The sequence below is a fragment of the Cylas formicarius genome, unplaced genomic scaffold, assembly GCF_029955315.1.
Source record: "Cylas formicarius isolate icCylForm1 unplaced genomic scaffold, icCylForm1.1 PGA_scaffold_8__14_contigs__length_24414737, whole genome shotgun sequence".
Taxonomy (NCBI): Eukaryota; Metazoa; Arthropoda; class Insecta; order Coleoptera; family Brentidae; genus Cylas; species Cylas formicarius.
In genome coordinates this window covers 15,034,253-15,046,705 of record NW_026844361.1, presented here as the reverse complement: position 1 = coordinate 15,046,705, position 12,453 = coordinate 15,034,253, and the positions used below count along the sequence as shown (strand labels likewise).

Below are 12,453 nucleotides of genomic sequence, written 5' to 3'. Positions count from 1 at the left end.
GACAGAGAAAGTCCATTTGGAATCCAACGATCTTTAGAGCCAGCATGCAAAATAGTTATTCTTTTACCTCTTTTTGATGGCGCATTTGTTTTACACTTATCAGTTGAGTCAACCCAACCCTTTTCCGGGGTATCATAAGTGTCGAACCAGGTTTCATCCAAGTAAATAATTGGCTTTGGTTGTTCTCTGTAAATCGTATTTTTTTCTAGATATTCCAGTCACCATTTCTGAATTCTAAAAGATTCCATTAAAACTTGCCTTTTGTCAATTTTTTTAAATCTAAAATCCTTGTGTTGAATACACTTCCATAAGTTAGTTCTGCCACATTTAACACCGGTTTTATCTTATTTAAGCCTCCTAATTAAAATATCTAATGTAGGCACGCTTTGTTCCTCGTATAACTCGTAAATTTTACGCCGTATATCTTGATCACTTTCATCTACACTCCAGAAAATGTCAGCATCGCTTCTTTTTTTCCTCGCTGAAATGGGATTATTCACAATATTCCATACAGTTGCTTGCCTGCTGGCACCACGTTCAATGAGAGTCGAATAAACATTGTTTATAACTTCCTTAGTCTCAATAGAATAGTGTTTTCTACATTTGGGCGGGAGCATCTCGTGAGATACACTAGACTCGCACATATTTTGCGTAATTCGCGCACGATTCAACACACGCTGTATTACACACGAAATAAGAATGATTACTAATAAAATTAAACTAAGTAGTATACCAAACCAAAGAATATTAAACACAGGTAGGTATAAAATTATTTTCTATTAGGGATCAGATTTTACCTGAATTTAAATTCCGAAACTTTAGGTAATAATCTTGTTGCATTGTATGTTAATGACCACTAATCCCATTTAAAAGCAATTGGTCACTTTCTTATCTTTATGAACAAACCATACCTGCTTATATATTGTTTGAGAGGGGCGAAGCTAAATGAGGGGCATAAACATCGTCTCGGATGACTGATTCCCATATTAGTGACAGGTAGAGACCTGATTCGCGGTTAAGATAGACTCTCGGATTCGTGATTGTGTTCGGCAACAGCTGATGAGTTTATATGTCTTAGTTGTAAGGCTCTTTCGTGTTCGTTGAGCCTAGTTGATATTTTTCGTCCGGTTTCTCCAATGTATTCTTTGCCGCATATGCATGGAATGCTGTAAACTCCTGTAATCTCAAATGGAATTTTATCTTTGACTGCCCGAAGATGTTGAGAGATTTTTGGACAAGTGGTTTTGACGTTATACTTCTTTAGAACTTTTGATATGTGGTCAGTGATATTTTGAATGTAAGGAAGGACCACAGTGGCCTCGCTACTATTGGACGGTTATGGTGAAGTGTATTTTTTGATCGAACGCTTAATATCTATAATGTAGAAATTATTAGAGAGAAGAGAAAAGGTAAGGTGTTTTAATTCTGGGTTCAGTGAGTCTGGCTGAGATACTTTTAAGGCTCTGAAGAATGGAAGGTTGTTATTAGTTTCCAACTCAATGGTAAAACGTATGTTAAGATGTATAGAGTTTAAATGTCTAAGAAAATCTACTAAAAGTATCATCGATGTAGCGTTTTCATAATTTTGGTTTTAGATGAAAGGTGTCGAGAGCTTTTTTCTCAAATATATTCGCGATGACTGGTCGTAGAATTAAAAATAGAAGAAATCACATAACACATAACGATGATGTAGAACAATGCTGGAAAAAAATAACAAACAACATAATAACAGCTTCAAGAGAAGCACTTGGAACAAGAAAGATAAATGTAAATAACAAAAAAGTCAACAAACTCTGGTTTACAGAAGAGATAAAAGTCATATGCAAAGAAAAAAGAGACGTATACTTAAAATATGGAAGCAACAAAACACCAGAAGAACACGCAAACTATATTGCAACAAGAAACAAGGTGAATGCAAGAATAAAACCATCAAAGAGGAATATTGGGAAATATTCACGAAAGACATCCAGCATGATTTTTATGGAAGTCAGAAAAGAGTGTGGAAACTATTACTATCAACTAAAAGACCAAAAAAGACAAAATACTTTAAACATCTATACAACTCAAAAGAAAATAATGCTCAAGACAAAACAAAAACAATGCGCTCAAAATGGATAATAACAGAAAACCACGTGAAAAACGCAATACGAGAACTGAAAAAACGAAAAGCACCAGGAGAAAACACGATCAGAAACGAACAAATTAAATACGGAGGACTAAAACTAATAAAGGAAATAACAAAAAAATAAGGAAAAAAAATACCAGGACTAAAAGTTTGACTACATTAATATTTAAAAAAGGAGACCAGAACAAGCCATCAAACTATATGGGAATATCCTTGCTAGGTACAATATCGAAAATTTTCACCAAAATCATAGCAGAAAAACTAAGAGCAACAATTTCGATATGCGAAGAACAGCAAGTTTGTAGAAAGAACTGATCAACAACAGATGCCATCTTTATATTCGCTAGTTAGAGGAAAAGTGAATAGAATACAACAACCCTATCTTCATGTGTTTCGTGGACTTAACACAATTGTTTGATAAAATATGACTTAATGGCATAGTATACTTACTTAAAGAAAAAAATTTATCTCCTAAACTAATAAGAATCATAGAAAAACTTAATTACAACTGCTCCCCTAAAATAAAAGTTGAGGGAAAGGTATCAAAAGAAATAAAGGTAATAAGTATCAAAGAAATAAAGGTAAACACAGATGATATACCAAGTAAAGAAAGCAGCAGCCACAGCAGGTGCATTAAGGGATATAGTGTGGAGAAATAAACATCTAGGAATAGAAACGAAAACAAGAATCTATAAAACATGTATTAGATCAATACTTAAGTATGCCATAGAAACCAGAGCCGATACAAAGAAAACAAAACAAGCGCTAAGAACAACTGAAATGAAAACATTAAGATGCATAATAGAAAAGACTAGACGAGACCATGTAAGAAACGAAGATATCCTGCAACAAGTAATATTCAAGATATAGCAAGATGGGAAAAGAGAGAAGAAGAAATTGGAATCAACACGAGAATGGAAGAGCACAGATTAGCAAAGATCACAAGAGATAGAAAACCGGATGGGAGAAGATTGAGAGGAAGACCACAAAAAAGATGTCAAGATAGCTGGTCATCAGAATCACAAATAAGATTAAATATTACCCAACAAACACAAGTCGTTGGACTTGACGTAGGAATAAGAAGAAAAAGAGAAGAATTTTTTTTTTGCATTTCAGGGTCTACGGTACGAAGCCTTATTATAATATTGAATGCAAATTTGAATTAAAAACAATTTTACTATTTCACCATGTAATATTTATTTGGAAAGCCCTTAGCGCATGCAATACAATATTAACGAGGGATGGTGCAAACCGCGAAATTTTCAAAATCAAATTAATAAAGGAACCGTTAGTCCTACAACTTAGAAAAAAAAAGATAGGTAAATCGGCCAAGAGAAAAAGCTGGAGATTATTTTCAAGTTCATAAAATGGCCACTAGGGGGCGTAACCTCTACTGTAAAATAGAAAAACGGGGTTTCTCAAAATTTTTTATTGTTTTTAACGTAATCTACTCTAGATAAGGGAACTTTTTGGTGGAAGTATTTTCTTCTATCTCGTCAAATTAAGGGTGGGGGAAGGGTCAAATATTGGTATAGAAAAAGTTGAATAACTTGTTTCTTGGCTGATCCCATTTGGATAAACTTTAATTTAGTTTTAAAGAGTATTTATAGGAGCTTCGACAGCCATTTTTATGATTTTCTCCAAAATTTTAAATATAATGGTATAAATATTTTTAGCTAGAGCGAAAAAAAAACGCAGCAAGTAGTGGAAACAGCATGGCAATATATTTTTTTCCTCTTTAAGATACAACTAAAAATTTGTCTATTAAACATATTTTTCAGCCGTAGCATAGCAATAGTACCAGAGACGACAAAAGTGAGATGCTTATATTTTCTACTAGAGTTAAATTTGTCCATAATAATTGCCAGTAATTAATATTAGTTAAAAAAATGAATCGTCAATATAATTTATTAATATATATTTGCATTGATAATTATGGACGCCAGTTTGAACATTTGGGGCGCCATTAATGATTTTGGGTTGGGTTTTATTTAGTGTTGACTTTTCTGTATTGTTAGATTTTGTTTAGTGTTAGATTTTGTTTGAATTAAAATAAATTTAAACAGTTCATTTCATCATTTATCGCGGTATTTTCTGAACAATTCTTTCTAATGTAATTTCCTCTTAATTATAATTTATATATAAAATAAAATAAAAGTAGTATCGAACCTTTACTAATATGTCATGTCTTGGTTATCTCTAATACTGCTTCCATTATACCTACGTAAAAAAGTAGTTTTAAATTAATTTTTATTTCTAACTCGTTTCCACTACTTGCTGTGTGTTTTAAGCTATTTTATCCTAGCTAAAAATATTTATACTACTATATTTGAAATTTTCGAGAAAATGATAAAAATAGCTGTTTTTGACATTGATAATTGAATTAATATCGCGATATTGACAAGTCAGTCGAAGCTCCTATAAATACTCTTTAAAACAAAAAACTAACTTCGCCGAAATCGGATTATCCAAAAAAAAGTTATTCAACTTTTTCTAAACCAATATTTGACCCTTCCCTCAACCTTGATTTGACGAGATAGAAAAAAATTGGTCGAACAAAAAAGTTTCTTTATCTTGAGTAGATTACGCTAAAATGAATTTTGATATAGGTTAAATTGGAATATTTTTGAGAAAACCCGTTTTTTCTATTTTATAGTAGAGGTTACGCCCCCTAGCGGCCATTTTATGAAATTGAAAATAATTTCCAGCTTTTTCTCTTGAATGATTTACCTATAAACACGGTTCCTGAGATATGGCCGTCGTCCTTTATAAATGGGCCATCCGGTATAGGTATGGCCAGATGTGATGATATTGCCGGTATTGGCTCATGTCCGTTTCATAATTAAAATACTTAGTTTGGCATTTCTAATCCAATTCCCGCAACAGCCTTCCGAATCTTCCCTATAAATTTACCATACCTTGACATTTATGCAAATGATTGTGCTCGGCTGTAATTCGTTGCGAAGAGATTGAGTAACCGCAATTATTCGAATACATTGTGCAACGCTTTCCGGTCGAAATGTGAGATATCGTCTTCCGTTGAACGTTTCAAGGTTAACATGACATCGGTCGCAATCGATAATCTGTGAGAAATTCGTCTGGTGTAACCGTTTTGGCGCAATTTCATCCATTCGGGACTTTCGAACTCATACGCAGAAATTCTCCTTCGTCCGCTGCCTGACTCACGCGTGACCTTTACTTCCGGTCATTTTCCGGGAACGCGCGTCACGTGAGAACACGTTCAGTATTTTAATTTGAGATTGAACTTATTTGTCACTTTTACCTAATTCAGAATGGTTTTTTAGTGGTGTACAAAGTATGGAACCTTTTAAATATCATGAGAATATATGTTCTTGCCAATTATAAATAAATAAAATTAAAGTATACTTCGACCAGACATATAGTGTTTTTACAACCGACCCCGACGGTTTATTACTCCAAAATCGCAGCCCTTACCCGTAACCATTCCAGGACCGCCCTAGGAATTTATCTACCTACACTAATAAGCGGGACATAAGTATTTTTTCAATTTTTCTCGCTGAGCAATTCTTGAAACGTCCACATAAAAAATTAGTACAAAGTAACAATTTATTACGTTCTATTTCACTAAATTTCTACAAATTATCATTATTAATATACAAGATATTAAATATAATAATAATAAAGTATCCGTCACTAAAAAAAAGTAAGCAACGACTCTGTAGTACTACAGTACTTTTTTTACTTTTTTATGCAGTTCTTCTAGGATTAAACACACGCCTAATTAGATCTGCGTGTTGGTCTTTAAAAACTGGCGAAGTACCAGCATCTTCTCTCACTTTCCTCTTGACTATCGCATTTGCAACAATATTTCTTATAGTTGACTTCGGAACTTTGGTCATGTCACTTGATTTCATTAATGCTCCTACTTCCCCTTCTGAATTTCTTATAAAATAGTAAATATTCAAAACAATTTGTTTAACATCCGAAGGCAAATGGATCCGTTTTTTATTTACTGAGGTAGTTCGTCTTCTAAATTGTCATTAGGTTCGACTACCATCTCCACTTCCAGGTGAACATCTGCTTCATTCAACGGTCTCCACATTTTAAAGCATTAAACAAAGGAACCTTCAAAAAATGTAATTCCCGATCATTAATATTTTTTTTATTTTCAAAAATGTTAAATGTTAATTGTTATTTAAATTATATGCAACAAGTGCGGTAAACGGCACTTGATTTACGAGTTTATTTGACACGAGCGGAACGCAGCGGAGCGAGTTTTTAATAAACGAGTGACTTAAAAAGTTTACCGAACGTGTTGCATACTATACTTTTTCTATGACTGTTAGTTTTTCGGTATATTTTCGCAAAACAACACTAATACCTTCACTGACGTGATCGTCAGAATTGACAAACCTCAAAATTCAAAGCGTGGGAAATATCTCCGAAACTATCCGATTGCTCCCAAACCCGTGCGGTTTTTGCGAAAATGTACTCAAAAACTAACGATTTCTTCATATGCGGTTGACTAAAAATGCGGATTTAAGTTTGAGAAAGAAAGTGACGCTTTTTCTGTATATTTTTTATGTCGAGTTCTAGCTTACTAGGATACCACGCCTGTGAGTCTGAATTTTTTATAAAATATTTTTATGACGTCTACTTAATCCAATAATAGTATATTAAGCAACAAGTGCGGTAAACGGCATTTGACTCATGAGTTTATTTGACACGAGCGGAGCGCAGCGGAGCGAGTTTTTATAAACGAGTCAGTTAAAAACTTTACCGAACGTGTTGCATGATATAACTTTTCTACGATCGTTAGTTTTTGGGTACATTTTCGCAAAACAACACAAATGCATTCACTGACATGACCGTCCGAATTGACAAACGTCAAAATTCAAAACGTGGGAAACATCTCCGAAATCATCCGATTGCTCCCAAATCCCGGAAATATCCGAAGTGGCGCGGATTCATGGGTATTGTACAGACGGGAGTAAAAAAAGATCTTTATTACTATTATTGTTATATTGGATTAGTATTAATGACTGAAATGAGCACGTCCGAGAAACTGACCTATAATACCTTTTTTCCTTATTATAATTATGTTCGATTTCTTAACACTAACTATGGAATTCAGGAAATTCAGTGTGGTGTTAGTAAAAAAACGATTTTTCACATCAAAAAAGAAGCGGAACAGAACAATGCGGAATTTAAAAATCCTACTCCAGGAAAAAAGCGGGAAAGTCAGTCAAATCCTCGCAGTTATGAGTGTGACAAATTGTTCGTAACGTTTTTTTTTGTCAAAAATATTCCGGCAACATTAATTGCAATTTAAAAAATTATTCGAGAAGAAAATGATTCGACAAATTTTTCTCTAAGTACCTTGTGTAGATTCACGAAAAATATTAACATTGAAATCTTAGAGAAGACGAAGTTAAAGAAGATCACTAGAAGACGGAATTTTTGTCCAATAAAACAGAATAAATCGATTAATATGCAACTTAAAATCCCTAGAACTAAAAAAAGTTTAATTCTGACAGGTATTTATTTACTTAAACTGTTAATACATAAAAATTAAGACGACTTTCAAACCAGACCTGATATTCATTCTTACTGTAACTTTAATTGCATTTTATAAAATTATTTGAGGAAATAAAACATTTGCCAAGTTTTTCTTACTTTAGGTAGATTAATGGAAGATATTAATATTGAAATCTTCCTTAGATATTCCTTCAATCTTAAATGCATACAACTCGTCTCTTACAATATCACAAGTTGGAGATCACTAGACTCAGACCGAATTTTTGATTTTCTCATGTGGTGACAAAACCATAACACACCTTGTACAGATCATTATGCTCCGTCCTCCATGTTTCAGTGTAGGAACTTGGTACTTTGTGGTACTGTAAGCAGGGAAAATTTGCTTTCATCACTTCAAAGAACGGTATTTTATTTTTCACTTGAACGTTGTTAAGAAAAAAATTTGGGTTCCAATGCGAGGTGTGATAATAAAGAGCAAAATGCTTGGTACAATGAAAAACAATGTGCAAAGTTGTCGTTTGGAAGAAAGAAACGCGTTTTTTAGGAGCCTAATTTTAACGAAAATGTTTGAACTTCTATTCGTGACATAAATTTTATCCAAAGACAAAATAAGTATTGCAATTTTAATGTCACTTGTTTGGCACTATTTTACAAGGAATTTATGTCCCGTTTATCAACAGTACCCGCGTTTGATAGGTTTATTTCCCATTGTTATTAACTTAATTGATGTTTCCAATTAACGAAAATAATCAGTCTTGATCAAGGCTGGAATTGTATTTATTACTTTAGAACAATATAAATGTTCCGGTCATTTTTGTTTTGCGTTCTTGGCATTCCTTTATTACTGGGCGTTAAAGAATAATTGAAAATTTGATGAAAACATCAACATTGTTGTAAATATTCCTATCTTAGCCATAACATATATTCTTAAAAATTTAAATAACTGCCACAATATGTGGTTAATATGTGGAAAGTTCAGCATTGATAATTTACCATTAGAGGAAAGTAGACTAATATCTCAGACTTTTTTGTTTTATTACTACTATTTACTTGCTAAAGCTTCTTCTTCTTGACGTGCCATCTCCATCAGTGGAGGTTGGATATGACAGTGGCAAATCTCTCTCTGTCTTCAGCAGATCTTATGAGCTCTTCGAAGTCCATGCCAGTCAACTGACGTATATTCGTCAGCTATGACAGTTTCTTCTGACCCAGCCCCCGCTTGCTTTCGATCTGTCCCTTGACGATGAGCTGTGCGTATCGGTATTTGTCGTTTCTCAGGATGTGACCCGGGTATGCAGTCTTACGGACTTTCACAAGCTTGAATAGTTCTCTCGTTCAGTTCCCAGCCTGCGCAAAACTTCTTCGTTCGTGGTATGCGATGTCCATGGTATTTTAAGTATTCTGCGATATGTCCACATCTCGAAAGCTTCTAGTTTATTAATGGTTTGTGTTTTTAGTGTCCATGTTTCGACTCCGTACAAGAGAGTAGACCACACATAACATTTTGAGAGTCAAACGCAGCTCGAGGTTGATTCGTGAGTCGCATAGGAGCTTTCTGAATCGTACAAAAGAGTTTCTGGATTGTTCTATTCTCGATCTTATTTCTGTGTCTGGATCTAATTTGTTATCTATCCAGCATCCCAAGTATTGAAACCTGCCCACTTCTTCTAGTATCTTTCCATTTATTTGTATTGGTTGTGGGACATTCTTTGATTTTTTAATTACCATCACCTTAGTTTTCGTTTATTTTCATATCGAACTCTTCGCAGGTATTGCTAACGCGGTCGAGGAGTCGCTGCAAACCCACATCCGAGTCGGCGATTAGAATAGTATCGTCAGCGTATCTAATGCTGTTTATCTTCACGCCATTAACTTTGACTCCCTCTGAGATGTCTGCCAGGGCTCTGTCAAATATAAATTCTGAATAAAGGTTAAACAGTAAAGGGGACAAGACGCAGCCCTGTCTAACTCCCCTGCCAATCCCGATTTGCTCGGACTTGGACTCTATTCTGATTCTAGCGCTCTGGTTCCAATATAGGTTCTGTATTAGAGTATTGTCCTTTTCATCCAGGCCCACGCCACGAAGCGACTCCATAAGCAGATCGTGTCAAACTCTATCGAATGCTTTTTCGAAGTCTATGAAGCAGATGAAGATGTCTCGTTGTTGATCATAGCATTTTTGCGCTAGCACCAGTAGGCTAAACAAAGCCTCTCTCGTGCCCATTTCGCTCCTGAAGCCGAATTGGTCATCTGCAATGTTCGCTTCGCATTTACTAGAGATGCGGTTATGAATTATTTTCAGTAGGACTTTTAACGCATGACTCATTAAACTAATTAGGCGAAAGTCTCCGCAGTCTTTGGGGTTTGTTTTCTTTGCCAATGGTATGAAAATTGATTCTAACCATTCTTGAGGTATTTTGCCAGTTTCATAAATGCGGTTATAGAGAGCGACAAGCAGGTCGATGTTTTCTTCGCTTATTAGCTTTAAGATTTCGGGTAATATTTCGTCTGGCCCTGGGCTCTTGTTTGCCTTGAGTTGTTTTATCGCGTACTCTACTTCGGTTTTCAGAATACTTGGTTCTTCCGCGTTCATGTCCGTCTGGTAGGGCTCTGCTCTGGCGATTACGAACAGATTCTTGAAGTATTTTTCCCTCTGTGGAGTCTAATAATTTTCCATCCGAGCTTAATATGTTGTGGACTGCAGTTTTTCTGTTCGTCGCTGTAAAATCTTTCACTTTCTTATGTAGGTTGAAATGGTCATAGCGTCCTTGCAATTCCTCTATTTCCGAGCATCTGTCTTCTATCCAATGTTCCTTAGCACTTTTTATTTTGGTGCGGATTATTCTGTTAAGATGTCTGTACTTATTTATGTCATTAGCGGCTTTACATTCCCTCCGTGAGTCCATCAGATTTAAGATTTCCCCTGTCATCCACTCTCTCCTATTTCTTTTAGGAGTTGGTTTCAGATTTGCTTCAACCGACCCATTTAAGATGTCTTTTATAGCTTTCCACGTGCTATCCACATCAGTGGTAAGGGCAAGGTCCCGAGAGGCGTTTGCGAGGTGCTCGTTTAGTTCTTGACTTACTTTTTGTTTTATTGTGACGTCCATCAGAAGTCCCACATCTGGCTTTCCTGGAGGTTTTGGCCTTTTAATGATTTTCCATTTTGGTCTCACTCTAGCTATAACAGGGCTGTGATCTGAGCCAATGTCGGCTCCCGAATAGGTTTTGACGTTAGTAACTGAGTTGTGGAATCTTTTGTTTATAATAATAAAATCGATCTGGTTTCGGACTGTCCTGGTATTTGTATGTTGTGGTGACGTCCATGTGTAAAGTCTACGAGGGTGATGTTTGAACCAGGTATTTGTTACAGCCATGTTGTGTTGTTGGCAAAATTCAATGAGCCTTTCGCCCCTGTCATTTCTGTCGCCCAACCCAAACTCGCCAACCAAATCCGACACTCGCCCTTGGCCTATCTTCGCATTAAAATCTCCCATGATGACTGTAAGATCTTGTTTCTTAGTAACTTTTATTAACTCCTCCAATTTTGTGTACCACGCCTCAAGCTCATCTGTGGACTTATCGGCTGTGGGAGCATACGTCTGTATTATATTTATGTTCATTGGTTTTCCCGAAAGCTGAATTAGCAGATTTCTGTCAGAGACTGGTAGAAAGTTAGTAACCGCCTGACTGTATCCTTTTCCCAAAATTACTCGTACTCCATTGTGGTGTTTGGAGTCATTGTTACCGGAGTAGTAAAGTATTTTATTCATTGCTCTGGTTATTCCTGAGCCTGGCCATCTAACCTCGCTCAAGCCGAGTATTTGGATGCCCAGTCTACCCATTTCGTGACATGCATTTGCAATTTTTCCTGTTTCAAACAGAGTTCTCACATTCCATGTCCCTATCTTAAATTACATCTGTAAGGTTTTCAGCGTAGTCAACCCGGGGATTCTTCGCAACCCTTGGACATTTAAGTCCTGCCGAGGACTAGGGGCCATTAAATTTTGTTGTATTGCCATTGTGATTTTCTTGGGAAAGAAACACCAGAGTGGTTTCCCGTTGCCTTCTCTGGTTTTATATCAGCCGCTCCTAACATGGAGAACAGACGCCGTCTGCAGCCGCCCACTCTGGGTCAGACGCTGCGGTTTCACCATATCTGGCTACGCTCACTTGGTTTAGCCTGTGGGTCAACACAGTGTACCGGGGTGTGGCGCTTGGAGCCAACAAGTGAGAGTTGGGTGCCTCTTGAGGGCCAGTTATCTGAGGCCTCCGCCCTTCTACGAAGCTTGGAGTGGCCGCCCCAAACAAAAGGTACTACCTCTCCGACACACCTCTCTACACCCCCTAAAGCTTCTACATTTACTTAAAAAACTTATTATTGTACAAAACAAAAGGAGCAAAAGGATATAGCAAGCGAAAAAAAATGTGACTGATAAAAACCTATTCGCAAATAAACGATGTTTCGTCCTCTAAAAAAATAAAGTGTTTCCTTCAGTTTCTTCAGTTTCACTAGAAGATCTTGAAACTCGTTTAATCTTTTTCTGATTTTCCTTTTCCTTAATAATTATTATTGCTTTCTGCTTAACCTGTATTTTTATCTCTTGGCAGTGGCACCCTTTTGCAAATTTTACAAGGTTTTGTGCTTGAGATGGATGAGCTATTTATCAAAGGTGTTATGGTCACAGTATTTTTTGATATCTGCATCCTTTTTTCATAAAGCTCAAGGTACGTTACAATCGCTCTCTTTTTCTCGAGGTACAATTCTCAATTTCTATCTCATGTGGTTAAAGCGATGTTGATATTCT

General features: G+C 35.9%; 2 protein-coding genes across 2 annotated transcripts in view; one reads left to right on the top strand and one right to left on the bottom strand.

The window, feature by feature from the left end:
• Positions 1-12,453, top strand: part of LOC132706852 (calcium/calmodulin-dependent protein kinase kinase 1) — a 120,699-nt gene that overhangs the window by 17,514 nt on the left and 90,732 nt on the right. The gene's annotated exons all lie outside the window — the stretch shown is intronic.
• Positions 9,753-11,490, bottom strand: LOC132706470 (craniofacial development protein 2-like). The gene is made up of 2 exons (XM_060677819.1): positions 10,381-11,490; positions 9,753-10,307 (listed from the first exon to the last, which is right to left on the bottom strand). Exons 1-2 carry the CDS (start codon positions 11,488-11,490, stop codon positions 9,753-9,755), a joined length of 1,665 nt encoding a protein of 554 aa, XP_060533802.1.

Bases quoted from the DNA above. Each gene is read 5' to 3' on its own strand.
- LOC132706470 (XM_060677819.1), bottom strand. From the start codon at position 11,490: ATGGGTAGACTGGGCATCCAAATACTCGGCTTGAGCGAGGTTAGATGG. The intron at 10,308-10,380 runs GTGAAAGATTTT...GAAAATTATTAG, and splicing joins ATTTCAACCTACATAAGAAA to ACTCCACAGAGGGAAAAATA.